The sequence below is a fragment of the Rhinolophus sinicus genome, linkage group LG03, assembly GCF_036562045.2.
Source record: "Rhinolophus sinicus isolate RSC01 linkage group LG03, ASM3656204v1, whole genome shotgun sequence".
Lineage (NCBI taxonomy): Eukaryota > Metazoa > Chordata > Mammalia > Chiroptera > Rhinolophidae > Rhinolophus > Rhinolophus sinicus.
In genome coordinates this window covers 10326895-10343988 of record NC_133753.1, presented here as the reverse complement: position 1 = coordinate 10343988, position 17094 = coordinate 10326895, and the positions used below count along the sequence as shown (strand labels likewise).

The window sequence follows — 17094 nt, the reverse complement described above, 5'->3', positions numbered from 1 at the left end:
CCTCAGGCTGAGACCAAGCTGGACCCTGAGTCCCAGCTCCCAGCTCTCACAGGACACCCGCACCCCTGCCCCAGGCTGCTGAGCACCGACAGCAGGGAGCTTCAAAATGGCACCTTTGAACAGCTGCCTCGGTCTGAGGCACAATCTTGTTTGGTCTGAGGGAGCAGGGGCTGGTCAGGGCCAGCATAGCTGACCTATGTGTTGTCAGGCTGTGGCTCTGGCTGAGGCAGAACCAAACATCAAGGTCCTTCTCAGAGGTGGCCAGAGAGGTGGGAGCCAGCAGCCGCCACAGCCCCGGCCCCCCCTCATCAGAAGGGACAGCAGAGTGAACGTGCTCATGAACTAAAGTGTGCCCCCGCCCCCCTGGTCTGACCCCTGCCCAACCAACTGACCCTAAGCACACCCCACCCTGCCCCCTACCCCTCTGACATTTTGAGGGATGCGGAGGGGCGAGGAACAGTAAGAAGAAGAAAAAACAAAAGTGTGTCTGATCCCAGCCCTTCCACATAATAGCAAGAAGTGCTCTGCGAGGGTGAAATCGGTCAGCGCTGACCTCTGACTCGGGCCTTGCCATGCTGGCCCTTGAAAAGCCAGGCCAGCCACCTCTGAGTGCTCCAACTCCTAGGCAGAAGGCAGGCCATGTCGATGAGCAATGCAGTTCACCCATAAGGCTTTATCAAGATGGAACCACCCATGGGACCCTGCGCCACGCACAGCTCAGCGCAATGCCTGGGACAGGGCAGTGCCCTGTGCACCAGTGCTGGTCGCATGGAAGAAGCAATGACTGAAAGGGCAGGACCAGGTTGGAGAGGAAGTTAGGGGGCAGCCTGAGATCAGAGAAGACACCCCCTGGTACCCAGGGCAGACCTCTGTCCACCACCCAGAGGGGCCTCCGAACAGCCGTGCAAGAGATGCCACAAGGAAGCTTATGGTCCAAGATGAGGAAATAGGAGTTGCCAGGCCCTGCCCTGAGTTCAACCTCTTTACCTGCCCTGACTCATCAAATCTTCAAACAGCCCTGTAAAGTAGGTTCTGTTATTGTAATCCCTGCTTTATGGCAGAGGAAACTGAGGCACGAGAGGTTAGGTAACATGTCCAGTGGCACAGCTGGGATCTGAACCGGGGCTTTATCTGCAGCCGCCTCCACTCTCTCTTGCTGCCCCTTACCTCTTTACCTGGACTCTCCTAGGTCTGATTTGCCCAGTTTATAAACTTCAGGACCAGTTTTCAGTTGATATTGGAAATAAACGCTGAACTTCGCCCCCAGATATTTCAGTTGTTGGGCTCTTACCCTCCCAGAAGTTTGAACGTAGAACGGTGACAGTTTTGTAACTCACACAGTTCAAATGACATCCCCCCTGAGATCTCAAATGGTGTGCATGACACTTTCATTACAACGCACTTAGTGCTGTCTTGTGTAATCCTTGTGTCCTCCTTTTGAAGATAAAAAAAATCAAGTCTTAGAACAGCTGAAAAACTTGTCAAGGTGCCCCAGGTGGGAGAGGAACAAAGCTGGGATGTGCACCGAGGGCTTTCTGCCTCTGCACCCCGCAACCTTCTCAGTTGTCTTTGCAGTGAGTCATCAGTGGCCAGTCTGAGGCCCAGTTGGTAAGACAAGTGTGATGGGTGGCCTCGGGCTGGGGAGGAGGGTCAGTTTTCAGCAGCCCATGGCCCCACTGTGGGGTTCAGGCAGGCACCCCTGGGACATTCCTTTCTGGAATAGACAAGCCTTTCTATCCTGGGAGAGCTTGACCTCGGGCAGGATGAAGGGGAAGGGAGGTTGCCATCTGGGAAGCCAGTGGCAGTTCTGATTCATCTGTCAGCACTTACTTCCTTGAGAAGGGGCTTTAAGTGACGGCCCCTAGGGACTCGTCAGCTTAGGAACCAGAAGGCTCTGATGAGACCTGGTGTCCAAGGGCTGCAGGACGGAAAGCGAGGTTCATCGGAATAGTTTTCCCTGGTTCAGTGCGTCCCCAGAATGGATGGAGAAGGAAAAGCAGAGTGAACGTGATCCAACTGAAGTGTGCTCTGAGCTGTGCAGGCCGGGACCTCGCCTCCCTAACCCTGCAGTAGTGATGATAAATGTGCAGCAAGCAGCATTTGCAGGGACACACAGCACTGCACCCATCCTGTCACATACTGTTCTAGACAAGGCACTCTGGTGGCAGAGAACTGAAACCCACTGAAGCTAGCATAGATTAAAGAGAACTTAATGAGGGGACACTGGGGAATCTCCCAGAAACGGAGCAGAAGGTTAGCGGGGCTTTGCGGGCAGCAGTAGCAGTTCCCCACAGATACCAGCGTCTCCTGGCAGCCGCACCCAGAGTCCCCGTTTACTCCTGGGCCTGCTGCCCCACTCCTCCACCAGCCAGGCTCTGACCCCAGCTGCCAGCCCCACCTCATGATCTTGCCGCTGCAGTAAGTTTATGAGGCATGTGTGTTTCCTGTCACTGGTATCAGCAGCGTCCTTTTTCTGGCATTCTAGCCACTTTTTACAAAATGAACAGAATGTAATAAATATCTGAATAGTTTGCACAAGGCCTGCTGTTCAGACACGGATGATGTCACTGACACGGAGCTTTTGACTTGCACCAGAACGTTCATTCGTGAGCTGAAAAAATTCCAAGTTTGGCCTTGGAAAAGCCAACATTGGAAAAGAGCAGGCTACACAAGAATAGTCCCTGGGCTACAAAACTAACACAGGGAGCAATTCAGCACTAAACTATATGCAGCTGAGCATAAATGCGAAAGGACTCTAGAGAAAGCTGTGGTCACTAAGGGTTAAATTTGCAGACGTTCTCAGACGTGTTTGCCATGCATATATGTTTAATACTTTAAAATTTGTTTAGAAAAGGCGTGTTTTATAGTCCATTCGAGTTTGCATGTCATTTGCTTTTTCCTTTCTATAGTGAGAATTTTTCTAGTTATTACAAATTCATTGAAAACTCGAATTGAATGACTGTCCAACAGCCCATCTTTGGGATGCCACAAAAATACTCAGTCACTGAACTCATTGGACTTTTGAGCTGTTTCTACAGCATCCGGGATATTTTGCTGCATTTACTCTTCCCCTCTCTGTCCTGCCACTAGCCCGGGCTCTCCAAGAGTGAAACCTTCCTCACCTGTGCCCCAGCACCTGGCCCGGCTCAGGCCCTCTGCGGATTGTAGGAATGGACACCTGGCAAGAGGGATCCCCAGCCAAGGCACAGGAGGTCACAGAGCCAGCAAAACTTTCCTCATCCTGAGGGCAGCACAGAGGCAGTGAAGGCAGGGGCTCTTAGGGGAACACCGGCCGCTAAGCCAAGGCCTGGCATGGTGCCATCAGGCACAGACGCCCACAGCTTTACCAACCACTAGGATTGCATGACAGTGTTCTGCTTTTCCTCTGGCCTCGGCATTCTGCAAGCAGCAGAGAAAGTAATCTACTTCCTTTTTTCGTGTGTGAGCATAAAGCCCTGTACCGCTACTGCGATTCCCCAACAGGCCCCCCGGAACCTAAGGTACAGCCCCTCAGATCTCAGCTTCCCCACCCCTCAGTCTTAGGAGCAGGGGAGCAGTTCCTAGTCACCCAGGCCCCAGCCCATTTCCCTGAACCCAAGCTCTGCTCCACACCTGCTAGAATCCAAATCTGAGCCATGGGAAATGTGTTTTGTTTTTAATCGGTGCATGATGGACCCACCCTGCGCTTCTAAGGCAGGCTGTCCGACTGGTGGCCTGTCCACTTAGGGAGCTCCGCGACCCTCCTTCCTGCCTCCCTCCTCTTGCTCTCTCGCCTTTAGACGCCCTCCCTTGGTTCAGAGCCTCCTCACTCTGCCATGAAAACCAGCCTTGCCTGTGTCCTACTCAGAGCCCTGCCTCTCCACTCTGGCCAAGCTGATCCACTCGTGAGAGCCAAGGGGTTGAGAAAATACTCAGATGGATGAAGCACTGCTGCTGCCATCTGGAAACTCTGAGTCGGGGATGGGGGTAACCCGACAAAACCAGAGAATGACAGTCCCTGATGGCACCAGAGCTGGGGAGCACAGGGGCGGGAAGGGGAGGCCTGAAGAGGTCAGGAAGACGCCACCAAACAGGTAGCACTTGACCCGCATCTCGAAGGATGAGTAAGAGTTCGCTATGTGGAGAGGGTGGGCAAAGCATCGCAAGCAGAGGGAACAGCACTAGCCAGGACTGAAGGCGGGGCAGCCCATGGCATGTTCAGGAAGAGGCGAGCAGCAGAGAGGAGGCTGAAGACTCAGCAGGTGGTGCTAGAAAAGACGTCCAGATTCAGATCCCCCAGGCTTTGAATGCCGGGTTAAAGCGTTGGCAGTAATTCTGAACAACTAGCAATCAAGGGCCTACTATACGCCCGGCATGGTGCCACAAGGAGGAAAATGGATTGGGGTGGGGGTGGGGGGCGTGCAGGCGATGGCCGTGATCTGGGTGAGCAGTAATGAGAATGCCCAGGCATGGGTGGGCAGTTGTTTCTCATCTACCATTTGATGTCCACCTTCACCCAAAGGAAAGGTTTATGTGAACTTGGAGGTGTGCATTGTGGGGTGGGGGGAGGTTCAGCTCATATGTGGGGCTGCCTCTTGCTCCTTGCTAGGAGAACTGCCAAGGAGACACTTTTATTGGGCCTGTGTAGACAGGGTACAGTGTCTCCATTGCTCACTCCCCAGAGCCAGAGCAGATGTGTGCTCAATGCAAAGCACCCAGGAAAGGAGGGCAGTCATGCAGGGGTCAGTAGCTGCCCACAAAAGCCAAGTGCAGGGCCTAGGCAGCCAAGAGGAACAGCTCACCCAGGTCTGAGGGGAGCCGGGAGACACCCCCTCCTGGCACTTTATGTCCGCACGTCATGGCTGTGATGTGCACAGAACTTTGCAAATTGGAAAGAGTCACATGAAAGTCTGTCATCCTTGTTACTGTGGAGACAGCTGGCTGCGACACCCAGGCTGCCAGACACAGGGTGTCTGCCCAGAACCGGGCTGAACCGTGAGCCCCAAGGTCCTCCCCATAACGGCCCCACCTCAGGAGGGATGCCCACGGCTCACTTTCAATCAGTTTCCCAGCAGCCCCTGGGATTACGCCCTGCTCACCTTCACTGGGTTATCTTCCCCCTGGCCAGCAAGGGGGCAAATGCCCACATCCCTGAGAGTACCCTTCTCTTAGGGCACACGTGCACACGCTGCCCTCGACCGTCTCCTTTCTGTCAGTATCAAGAGCCTGTTTTCTTACCCCATCACCAGTTCTGGGGTGCATGCCACCCTGTAGTCACTCATGCTGGCAGAGCAACCGAGATGGGAAGTGTCGCAAGTTCCAAGGAAGGCCACATAGCACAGCGGCTGAGCACACAGGCGTTAGAGCTAGTCTGACCTGCTTCAAATCCCAATGCATCCGGTGACCTTGGGCAAGTGCTTCACTCTCCCTGGGTCTCTTTATCTTCATCTGCGTTACAGGGACAATGTCAGGACTTATACCAAACACCTGTGGTCAGGGATCCGTGAGAGGATCCGTGTACAGCAAGAGGCCCCCACGCCTGAACTCAGTGTGTGAACCCCTGCTATTGTCCTGCATGTGATTTGGGGGAGTTTTCTTACTGATGACTCGCTCCCAGAAGTACGGAGCTTGGGAGAGAGTCTAGAGGCCTGGCCCCACCAAGGCAGTCTGCACTATGGATCTCTAAAATGAACAGGGAACAAGGCCTGGTTCCCTGTCCCAGGAGCTGCTTGAGTGAGCTCAGAGTGGCTGCAGCTGACCGAAATTGTTCTCAAAATGCTGTGCCCTGTGCCCTTTTTAGAGAGTCCTGAGCTTCCATCCGATTCTCCATAGGGCTTGGGACCCGGAACTCAAGAACTCCTGAACTAAGGGACCCCCCAATACCCTTTCAGCATGGATGTTCCGTGCCCCTCACCCAGAACAAGCCTGGCAGTGACCAACAATGCCTGCGTAGGGATAGACATGCTTTGGTGGCTGCAGCCGTGGGCCGAGTCCATGAAGGCTAGGTCAGGAGAAAGGCATGTGCTGGAACCTTAGCTCAGCAGTGCAGGAGCCCCTGCCATCTGACCCCGTCCCCCTCCCACTGGGGACATGAGGTAGCTTCCTGTTTTAACTTTGAGTTTGACCAGAGTCAGAATCATTTTGCTGTGGGCAGGCATTCCCCACTTGGATGGTCAGGTCTGAGCTCACTAACCACAATCCATATGTTTGTTCTTCCTGCATAGAACTGTGGTGGCCAAAATAGGCCGAAAGTACTGGTCCCACCATTCTAGAGCTGGAAAGTCAAGTGGGCACCCAGTCAGTCATCTACAGGAACTCGGCTTTCTGTCCCCTCTCTCCCCACAGGGCCTACACCCTGTGTCCCTGGTGCCTTCCATGGTGGGCCCTTCCCATGCCAAGGTACAGAGCTGAAGCCGAGCCTGTCACCACCGCTCCCTGGCTCCACCCCAGCACTGTGGGGGAGGACCTCGTGGGGCTTCCCCTCTTGAGGCAGGAAGTGGTGGTAGAGTTTAAAACAGTCCAAGAGAGGAAAACAACTCTGGGAGCCCTGAAGTAAACGCGGTGATGGCCGTCCCCTGGCCCTGTGCCCTCGCTGCCCACAACACCCCTGGCGGAGCAGGGGCCCAGCTCCAGAACTGATCATCTCTTCCTCACTTCTTTCAACAGGCTTCTGGGACTCCTCACTGAACCCCCAGCGAGCAGGGGGCAGCGCAGCAGTGCCCCCAAGAGATGCAGCCCCAGGAGCACCCCCAGCGTCCAGCCTCAGGTCCGCTTCCCGTGAGGAAAACTGCTCCTGTGAAATTGAACTCTCCATAGGAAATGACCGCCTGTGGTTTGTGAATCCCATCTTCATCGAGGACTGTGGCAGCACGCTGCCTGCCGACCTGCCACCCCCTGGAAGCTGCCCCTCTCGCCCGCTGCCTCCCACCTCTGACGCTACCTCACCCACCTCCAAGTGGGCCCCTCGACGCCCAGCGCCCCCTCCGCCAAAGCCCACTCTGCCTCCCTCCAGCCCCACCCGGCCTCCTCCGCCACCTGCCCCAGCTCTGGCCTGTCCTCTGCCCAGTTCTCCCCCAGTGGTTCCTTCCACGCCTCCAGAGGGCCTTCCTCCTGCAGCCCCGGCACCTGCCCCTCACCTGGCACCCCATGCCCCAGGCCCCCCAGGCCATCCAAGCCAGCCACCCATGACAGCCTGCGAGAGGCTCCCATGCCCCCCAGCAGGACTGGGTCCCCTCAGGGAGGAAGAGATGAAGCCGAAGGCAACACCCAGCCTCTTGCAGCAGGCCCCCGCCCCTCCGGCACCAGGGAAGAAGGGCCTCCCTGCTGCTCCTCCCAGACGGCGAGTCTCCGAGAAGGCGTCCCTGGGGGAGCAGAGTGCAGGGGAGGTGGACAGGGGCATGATGGCAGAGAGGGACCAGCTGGGGCCGTCCAGGGTATCCCTGCTCAGCCTGCCTCCCCAGGGGAACTCAGACAGCCCTGGGGACAGGCCTCAGAGGACCACAGAGCAAGGCCAGGAAGCAGTGGCCAAAGCCAGTGATCTGGGCAGCCCGCCAGAGTTACCAAAGAAGATCCGGCAACCCCCAGTCCCGCCTCCCAGGAAGAAACGGATCTCAAGACAACTGGCCTCAATCCTCCCAAGCCCATTGGAGAGCGCGGAGCTCTCGGCAGAGGAGGTAGCCCCTGAGAAATCTGCTCCTGGCCCGCCCAGGGAAGGCCAAAGCCCCACCTCCCAAGCCGGAACTCAGAGCCCACATGCAAAGACCAGCGACGCATCCCAGAGCGCTCCAGAGTTCAAGGGCTCCCTGGCCTCCCTGTCGGACAGTGGGGGAGTACCCGCCTCCGGCACAGATCAAGACTCCTACTCCACCAGCAGCACGGAGGAAGAGCTGGAGCAGTTCAGCAGCCCCAGCGTGAAGAAATCCTCGATGATCCTGGGCAAGGCGCGGCACCGCCTGAGCCTCGTGAGCTTCAGCAGCGTCTTCCAGGCCTTCCTGTCCAACGATCGCAAGCTGTACAAGAGGGTGGTGGAGCTGGCCCAGGACAAGGCCTCGTACTTCGGCAACCTGGTGCAGGACTACAAAGTGTACAGCCTGGAGATGATGGCGCGCCAGGCCTCGAGCACCGAGATGCTGCAGGAGATCCGTACCATGATGACGCAGCTCAAGAGCTACCTGCTGCAGAGCACCGAGCTCAAGGCGCTGGTGGAGCCCGTCCTGCACTCCGAGGAGGGGCTGGGTCAGTCCTGGGGGGGCGGGGTCATTCCTGCGCGGGGGCGGGGTCAGTCCCAGGCTCAGGCTGGGAGCGGTGGGGTCGGAGGGGTCATCCTAGATAAGCCACTCTTTCCCCAAACTAACCCAACTAACAGCTTTGCTGTTTTGCCTCGTGCTTCCAAGTTCTGCCCATGTGCCCAGTTAGATGGTGGAAGAACCTCAACCCATATAAGTGGTTGGGCGGGACGCCACCCTCAGGATGCTCCTGCTTTCATGGGGAGACAAGTCACAAGGAGCAATTTGAGGCAAAAGAAGTACTAACACGTGTGGCTGCTGACGGCCAGAGTCAGTGTGTGCCGGACATGTGAAGTCTCTCAGAGGTGAAGGAACCCTGGAGGGCCAGGCCACAGCCCTCTCCTTTTGCTTTTGAGGAAACAACAGCTGAGACCCTCCCCTGAGGACAAGGTAGAGCCAAAAAGACTTCCCAAGAATATTTCCCTACTGTCACCCAAGGCAGCTGAACGTCACCCTGGTGTCCGGTAGATATGGGTTCAAATCCTAACTAGCTGTGTGACCCATATCACCAGAGCGGGGGTTGGCCCATCTGTAGAGTGAGGATAATGGCATGTGCGTTGCAGAGTTGCTGGGAAGTCAAAGCTGACTGCCTCCCATTCCACTAGATGATCAGGGCGCCTCTTGGACAAGATATTTGGACAGTGAAGGAATAAGCCATGTGGATAGCTGTGAAGTGACTTTTCCAGGCAAGGGAATAGCAGGTGCAAAGGCCCTGAGGCAGGAGCATGCGAGGCAGGTGGTGGAGCAGCATGAGCATAAGGGGTGTGAGAAAGCTTGTGAGTGAGAGGTCACAGGGACAGATCCCGGAAGAGCCTTGAAGAGCACAGGGAAAACTTTGGCTCCTATTGTCCGTGCGTTGGGAGCCATTGACAGGGTTTGAGCCCAGGAATGCCATGGTCAAATGTGCCCTAACAGGATTATGCTGGTTTCTATGAAGGGCCAGAGCAAGAGACTTCTAACATAACTCAGGCAAGAGACGATGCGTGGTAGCCCAGGTCAAGGTGGTAGCCTTGGAAATTGTGAGAAGTCAGTTTCTGTATTGTTGAGTCTAGAGCAAGTAGATTTGAGATTGAGAGACATCAAGAATAATTCCACCAAACATTTACTGGGCATCCAGGCCCTCCACGTACAGCTGCACAGGTTATACACTGCACAACTCCCACGTGAACAGTGCCCCCTGAAGTTGTCAACTAGTAGGCATTCCTATGAGAGTTTGATCTGTGTCAGACCCTGTGGAAAACATTAGGACGTAATGTGTCAGCCGAAGGGCTCCTGTGCCAGTGTCTTCTCAGTGTGGCTTCTCAAGTGTAACTGCTGGGACTATGAATATGTTTTTCCTGGGATCAGGAGATGGGAATAGCCATAATGTCAGGCAACGAGGCCTGGTGGCAGGATCCTGCCACTGGTGTCCTCACCCTCCCACTCTCACCCTCCTACAGAAGCGATTATAGAGTCCGCCTTGTACAAGTGTGTCCTGAAGCCGCTGAAAGAAGCCATCAACTCATGCCTACATGAGATCCATAGCAAGGACGGCTCACTGCAGCAGCTCAAGGACAACCAGCTGGTGATTCTGGCCACCACCACCACCGACCTGGGCATAACTACCAGTGTGCCAGAGGTGCCCATCATGGAGAAGATCCTGCAGAAGTTTACCAGCATGCACAAGGCCTACTCGCCCGAGAAGAAGATCTCCATCCTGCTCAAGACCTGTAAGCTCATCTATGACTCCATGGCCCTCGGCAACCCAGGTAGGTGGGCACCCAGAGGGGCCTGGGCTCGGGGCTCTCTCCAGGCTGCGATGTTACATGGGTCTGGGACTCCTCCCCCACCAAGGCCTCCAGAGCCTCTGGAAGGCACTAGGGAAGTCTTTACAAATGCGGCCTGCTGGGGCAGGACTGGGCGTGATGGGGATGGAATTGCTGGGCACCTCTCAGGGGTTACCTGGGCACCAGGAGGAAGGCCATGGTTGGCTGAAGGCCGGCAAGGAAGCCCGCCCATACCAAGCCTTTGTGTGAATTACGAAAAGACGCTGTATTAGATTCCTAGGGCCGCCGTAACAGAGTACCACCAACTGGGTGACTGCAACAACAGAAAGGTATTTTCTCACAGTTCTGGAGGCTGGAAGTTTGAGGTCAAGATGTCAGCAGGTTCATGCTCCTTCTGAAGGCTCTAGTGGAGGATGTGCTCCAGGCCTCTCCCAGCTTCTGGTAGTTCCTTGGCTTGTGGCAGCACAACTCCCGTCTTCACATGGCATTTCCCCTGTGTGCACGTCTGTGTCCAAACCTCCCCTTTTCATAAAGGCATCAGTCATATTGGTTTAGGGCCCGCCCTACTCCAGTGTCACCTCATCACAACCAATTACATCTGTAGCAATCCTGTTCCAAATAAGGTCACATTCCAAGGTACTGAAGGTTAGGATGTCAACATGAGAATTGTGGAGGGACTCAAGTCACCCCGTGACACCCACCTAAATCAGTTAGCATTTATTATTGCTCACAAGTCGGTTGGGCAGTTGTGCTGGTCTGCTCAGGCAGGCCTGACCGTGGCGGGGCTAGCTGGTGGGTCTGTGGTCAGAGGGGATTGTTCAGAGGCTGGCTGAACAGAGGGTGGCCTTGATCAGATGTTGGGTGGTTGACTGGCTGTTGACAGGTCTGGAATGGGGGTGACGGGGCCATGCATTTCTCATTCTCTGGCAGGTTAGCCTGGGTTTGTGCCCATGGCAGTAGTTGGTGGTCCAAGACAACAAGCAAAGCCTGCGAGGCATCTGAGGGCCTGGGCTTGGAAGGCATGACACCGCTCTGACATATTGCACTGGCTTGTTTAGTCACAAGACCAGCCCAGAATCAAGGGGTGATGAACTAGACTTCCCCTCCTGATAGGAAGAGCTGCAGAGTCTCATTGCAAGGGGTACAAATGTAGAAAAGGGACTCATTGGGACTGTTTATGATCCTTTTATCACAGCGTTCCTCCAGGCAAATGAGAACAGGTATCACTGCACCATGATGCCCACCTTAGTGAACAGGACACTGCTGGATTGTATCCCCAATCACCCCTTCAGTGGGATGGCCTTGTGCAGTAAGCAACCTGTGTAACTGTACATGACAGCCACGGTAATGGAGAGTAGCCACACTGGCTTGAGTTCAAATTGCTGATCTGTCACTTACCACCTGCATGACCAGGAATGATTTACTTAACTGGCCTTAAGGCCCAGTTTCCTCACCTGAGGAAGTGATTTCACAAAGAGAGGAAACTAAAACCCCTAATGGTGAAGAAGCCACAGTCAGTCACTTGTGAATATTGGAAATAACAGATGGAAAATGTCGACCTCAATCCACAGCACCTCACAGGCTCAACCAGTGGTGGCTGTTTTAGAAGAGGGCTTCTCTCCATCTCCCTTAGACAAGAACAGGCCAGTTCAGCCACAGGCCAACAGAAAGCATTGTTAGTATGTGACCAGGGGGATGGTGTAAGGTCCTCTCACCCTAGCAAAGCCCCCTTCACAGACCTTCCCCGTCTGAACTTCTAATTTGGGGAGTCACTTCTCCCTGACCCATGCGGGGCTCAAGGTGATACAGGGCCAAGGGCTCTACAGGCCCTGAGATGTTATCGGGGAGACAGCTTCGGGCCTGAGATTCTCAGCAAGTCCCAGTTTACTCAGAAAGTTTGGTCTTCCTAGAATTCTTTTAAATACCCAATCTTTTGGCAGTAACTTCAAACACGATGATTTTGCCGATGGTGAATTTGCTTCCTGAAAACCAGAATGCAGGGAATGCGGGAAGAATGGCTGATTTTGAGAGAATAAAGAAAAGAAAAGCAATTGCTTGAGAGGGCATACCTGGCACAGCATGTGAAAGAACGGACCAGAGTGGGACGCTCAGTTTCCCCATCCTCGGTGGAGGGAGGCTGGACTCTCTCTGATGATCCAGAAGCTAGTCGCAGGTGGAAGACTCTGAGCCCAGAAATTCAGGGTGGGGTCAGGGCTCCCGATAGTCATCATGTTCTCCTCCCACTGCTGGATGAGCACTGGACTGCGAGTCCAGCGGCTCCCAAGCTCAGCGCTGCCCTTAGCAGCCCAGGGCTGCCCCACTCAGAGCCTCATTTTCTTCCCCTGGGGGGAAGTATGTCCTTCACAGGCCTGGGTTTGAACCCCAGCTTCAGTGCAGGGGGCGGGAGAGCATATAGAAAACACCTAGAAGGCATAAGCCCCAAGGAGGTACTCTCACTTATAAAACGGGGCTGGGCACACCTCTCAGTGCTGTTTTGAGAATCGGAGGCAACCAAGTATGTGTGAGAGTCCAGTGAATATTAGCATGCAGGAAAGAGTGCCTCCCCAGCACGTTCCCAGGAACGTAGAGGCTGAACCCACTCAGTGGTTTCCAAGCTGGGTTCCAGGAGGCACCCCAGGGGCCCCCAAAGGGACACAAGGCAGGTTGGGCCCCATGCTGGCTTCAGCCCAGACAACCTGCCTGTCCCCGGTTTTACACACAGGGTTCCGCATGGGACTGTGTGTGAAATAACTGGTGCTGCTGCTAAACTCTTTAGTGTTTTTTTAAGCTTTAATTTGGAAATAATTTCAGACTTCAAAAACGTCAAGAATAGAAACAGTACATTAAACTGGGTATATCCATATCCTTTGTGAATCGTTAGTATCTTGTTTTTGCATTTGCTTTATCCTGTGTGCTTTCTCTGTGCATTCTTAATTTGTTTTTTGAATCATATGAGCGTAAGTTACATTCATCTGGGCCCTTGACCCCTCAGCACTTTCCTAAGAATAGGGATATTCTCCTACAGAACCACAGTTGTAAATTTACATTGATATACCGTATTTTTATCTAACTAACCCACCATCTGAGTTCCAGGGTTGTCACTTGATGCTTTTTAGCATTTCCTCCTCTGGTTTTTGGATCCAGTCAAGGTCAGGTATTATGTTTAGTCGTCATGTGTCCTTTATCTCCTTTAACCTGGAACATTTCCAAACCTTTCTTTGTCTTTTATGACATTGATATATAGGAATACAGATTTCCCTCCCCACCCCCCACTTTTCTTTTTTTAACGGAAGTTCCTCATTTTGTGTTTGTCAGACATTTCCTCATGAGGAGGTTATGCGTTTTCAGCCAGATCTCAACTGACTCTTAAATTCTCCTCTGACTTTGATACTCAGTGATCTTTTGATCTTAGAACCAGGCCCTCTACACCAAGCATTCAACTCACACCTCTCTCCTGCCAGAGGCTTCTAGCAGCTTACGAAAGTGTGGTCTGCAGATCAACAGCCCTGCATAGTAGCCCTGGGAGCATCGGCGACCCCATGGAGGGCAGATCTTCAGCTTGGGTCCTGCCTACCTCCACCACTGACCCACTCTAAGCAGAAAACAGCCCTTCCCTCCCTCCCCCACCCCCACTCGCCCTGCCCACCCCCCTCATCTCTTTTGCATGGTACTGGCAATACTAACCTGCAGTACCCCCATGGCCCACTTGTGACAAAGACAAAATAGGGCCCGGCTGCTGGTGAGACCTGTTGGAACAGTGGACAAAGGGCTAAACTTGGAGACACAAGGCCTGAGGTAACTGGCCAGGCTGTCTTTTCCAGAAAGGTAGTTGCTATTTATGCCCATGATACAGATGGGCCTAGAATTCAAATCTAGAACTTTCTCACTCCAAAGCTTGTGGGCTTTTATCTCTATAACAAGCAGCCAGTTTAGGAACAGTTTCCAAAGTTCCAGAATCCCGATCAAGTGCTTCCTCCACTGTAGCAAGTTTCGGGGCCTGGGTCAGGCAGAGTGTAGAGTTCACGGCCACAGTGGCTTTGGATAAACTTGGCCGTCCATCCTGTAGCCAGGAGCAGACCGTTTTTCTCGGGGATGTCATATGAGACTTGGTGACAGCATTAGAACTTCTAGAGTCATGTCTCGCATTACTTTGACAAACATGTTATTCCCACCTCCTCAACGTCTAAGACCAGGACTGGTCCAGGGCTGGCCCTGCTACTGGGGAGAAATAGATTCAAGCCTAAGCACGCCTCCCTAAGATGGGGGATGGAGGGGCGAAGGACGGAGGAATGCAGTGTGTGCAAATGTGGGATTCTTTCTGAAAGAACATAAAGAACCTTCGTCTAACATAAAGAGCCGGCAATATCCAAGAAACCAGTGAAGGTCAATAGTCTGCCTTTTTCCTTTTCTGTTCCTTCAGTAGTCTGTGTAAACACCCTGATACGACACTTCAGGAAATGAAACCTGGCTCCTGATGCTGGGGTACAGGGCACCCCACAGCCAGGTGGTTGGATGTGGGGACCAAAGGGGTATTCTCATAGTCCCAGAGCCCCTCAGGCCTCTTGCCATCCACCTCCCTGGCAGAGACCAGCTAGGAATCTGCAGCTGGTTCAGGCAAGGGCAGAGGCTGGGGGTTGATGGGAGAGGAAGCTTTAGGGAGAGACCCCAGGAGCATGGAAATCAGGCCTGTGACATTGACTAGGGGTGGAAAGGACAGAGGGAGGCCAGGTCGTTGGTTTGTACAAATCTGTGTTGTAAAGAATCGAAACTGATTTCTGATGACAAAAGTCGGTAATGTTTAATGTTGAAAAAGCGATTAGTATTTTGGTGGATTTCTTTCTGCTGTTTTTGAAACAGGTATAGATAGGTAGCTAGATAGATAATTTGTTAAGGAAACACTTGCAGCTATAACAGATAAACCTTGCCATCTCTAACTTGATAGAAGTTTATTTCTCACTCATATAAGTCCAGCTGAATGGAGGAGGGTTTTGGGGGGGAGTGGGCTCTGCTCCAGAGTCATTAACGGACCTAGGCTGAGGGAGACTTTCCAGGTGCCCCTGGACGTTAACATCCAGGTGAGAGAGAGAGACGGGGGAGCGGAGAGGTGGGGAGCACACATTTGGGCCAAGCCTGGAAGGGAAGCAAAGCTTGCTTTTATTCCCCACAACAGAAATGGTGTTCAGGCCCTTTAAGATGTCATGGTCTGGAGATTATAAAACATATTACTCTCTTTTCTTGTGTAATAACGATGTCTAACATTTCTCACTCAGCAATAACCCAGCCAGCATCATGCTAATCACTTTGCATCTCTCTTGTTGAACCCTCACAACTACTCACAGGGAGTGAACACTCTTGTTATCCCCATTTTATAGCCAAGCAAACTGAGGCTCAGCAAGGTTAAGCGTCATGCTCAGGGTCATACCTGAGCAGGTGAATGGTAGACTTGGATCAAGGTCCTGTGCTAAACCACTGCATGCTCCTGACTATCCAGGGCGTCCTGGGATCAGAAATGATCTCAGAGGAGGTGGGCCCACGTCATGGGTGGCCTCATGCTTTCCTAGCCAGGCTGGGAATTTTGTCTTCAGGTCTCTGAGCCCACAGCTTGCATGGCTGGCTGGCTTGCGGGCGGAGTCTTCAAAGAGGAACCCAGGGACCTGGAGTGATTTCCTCAGGAATGTGGCATTGCTCAAAGCAGAACTGAGACTGAAGCAGCGTCAACACAAAAAACAAATAGCCAAGTGGGGCAGCTTCGGGGGCTCAGTGGGAGAGAGGGGCAGCTTCCCATCTCACGTCAGGGACCTCCGACCGGTCATTTCTCCTCCCCAGGTGCCAGTTCCTTCACCTGTGCAGCTGGGAGCTACACAGTAGTTTTCAAACCAGTTCCAGGGAACTCTCTGGAGGCCACATAGCTGGGCCCATCTTGCAGGAGAGACGAACAGCAGGCCAGCCCTGCTGCCCCCATAATGAATTAACCAGAGAAGCCAGCTTCTATATAAAATACCCCTTAACAAAAGGCTTCCACTGCCAAAGTAAATTTAAAACCTCCTGTTCCGGATTCTCTCTGCTTCATGCTATCCTGTTTTTGTCACATAGATTCACTCATTCAACAAACATTTATTGACAATATGGATACTGACAGAAAAGCCCAGTGTCTGCTTTTAGGATGGTCACAACTCAAGTGGAAACATAGCATTGAACAAGCGACAACTGCTCAGTGTGATAAATGATATTCATTCACTTAGCAGAAATATTTATTCAACACCTACCACAGGCCCTGTGAGGCGTTGGGTATAAACAGTGAGCACCATATAGTTTCCTCATAAAGCTTCCATTCTAGTGGGGAGAGACTAGTAATAAACAAGGAAACAAATACAAAATACATCTTCAGATGCTGAAACATGCTACTAGGATAAACAAAACAGGGCAGGGGTCTGGGGCGTGTGAAGGAGTTTGCTTTCCGGGTTGGGAGGTCAGGGCGGGGGGCCTCACCAAGTTAATGTATAATATTTGTTTTTCTGTTCTGTAATGATGGGCCAGGGAAGCCCATTATAAGGGCATTGAACCTAGTTAGTTGGATGTGGGGTCTTTGGTTCAGATTTCCTGGAGAAAGGAAATGGCTTCAAGTGGGAATTGTGGAGGAGGGTAAGGGCCAAAGCAAATCACAAATGTGAGCCTTGTGCTGCTGTGGGATTGTTGCATCAATATAAAGCCCACTCAAGAAATAAACAGTTATGATGAAAGCTTAGACCCTTCCTCTACATCAGTGGTCTACAAACTACGGCCTGCAGGCCAACTGTGGTCTGCCACCTGATTTTGTAAATAAAGTTTTATTGAAACAGCCACATCCGTTCATTTACACAATATCTATGGCTGCTTTTGTTATAATGGCTGGGTTGAGTAGTTGAGATAGAGACCCTGTGGCCTGCAGGATTAAAATATTTACTATCTGGCCCTTTACAGAAAAAAAAAATTGCCAACTCTTCTTTTAGATAATTCTTCCTAGAAGATAAAACTTATTTGTTGCTTACAGTGGCCCTACGTAACACAGTGAGTTTTATTATCCC

At 52.8% G+C, this 17094-nt stretch overlaps 1 protein-coding gene across 1 annotated transcript in view; it reads left to right on the top strand.

The window, feature by feature from the left end:
• Positions 1-17094, top strand: part of RIN3 (Ras and Rab interactor 3) — a 110190-nt gene that overhangs the window by 75353 nt on the left and 17743 nt on the right. Inside the window, exons 6-7 of the mRNA XM_019745336.2 lie at positions 6646-8214; positions 9704-10012. Of these exons, the coding sequence (XP_019600895.2) occupies positions 6646-8214; positions 9704-10012 (1878 nt within the window). The remainder of the gene's footprint in view (positions 1-6645; positions 8215-9703; positions 10013-17094) is intronic.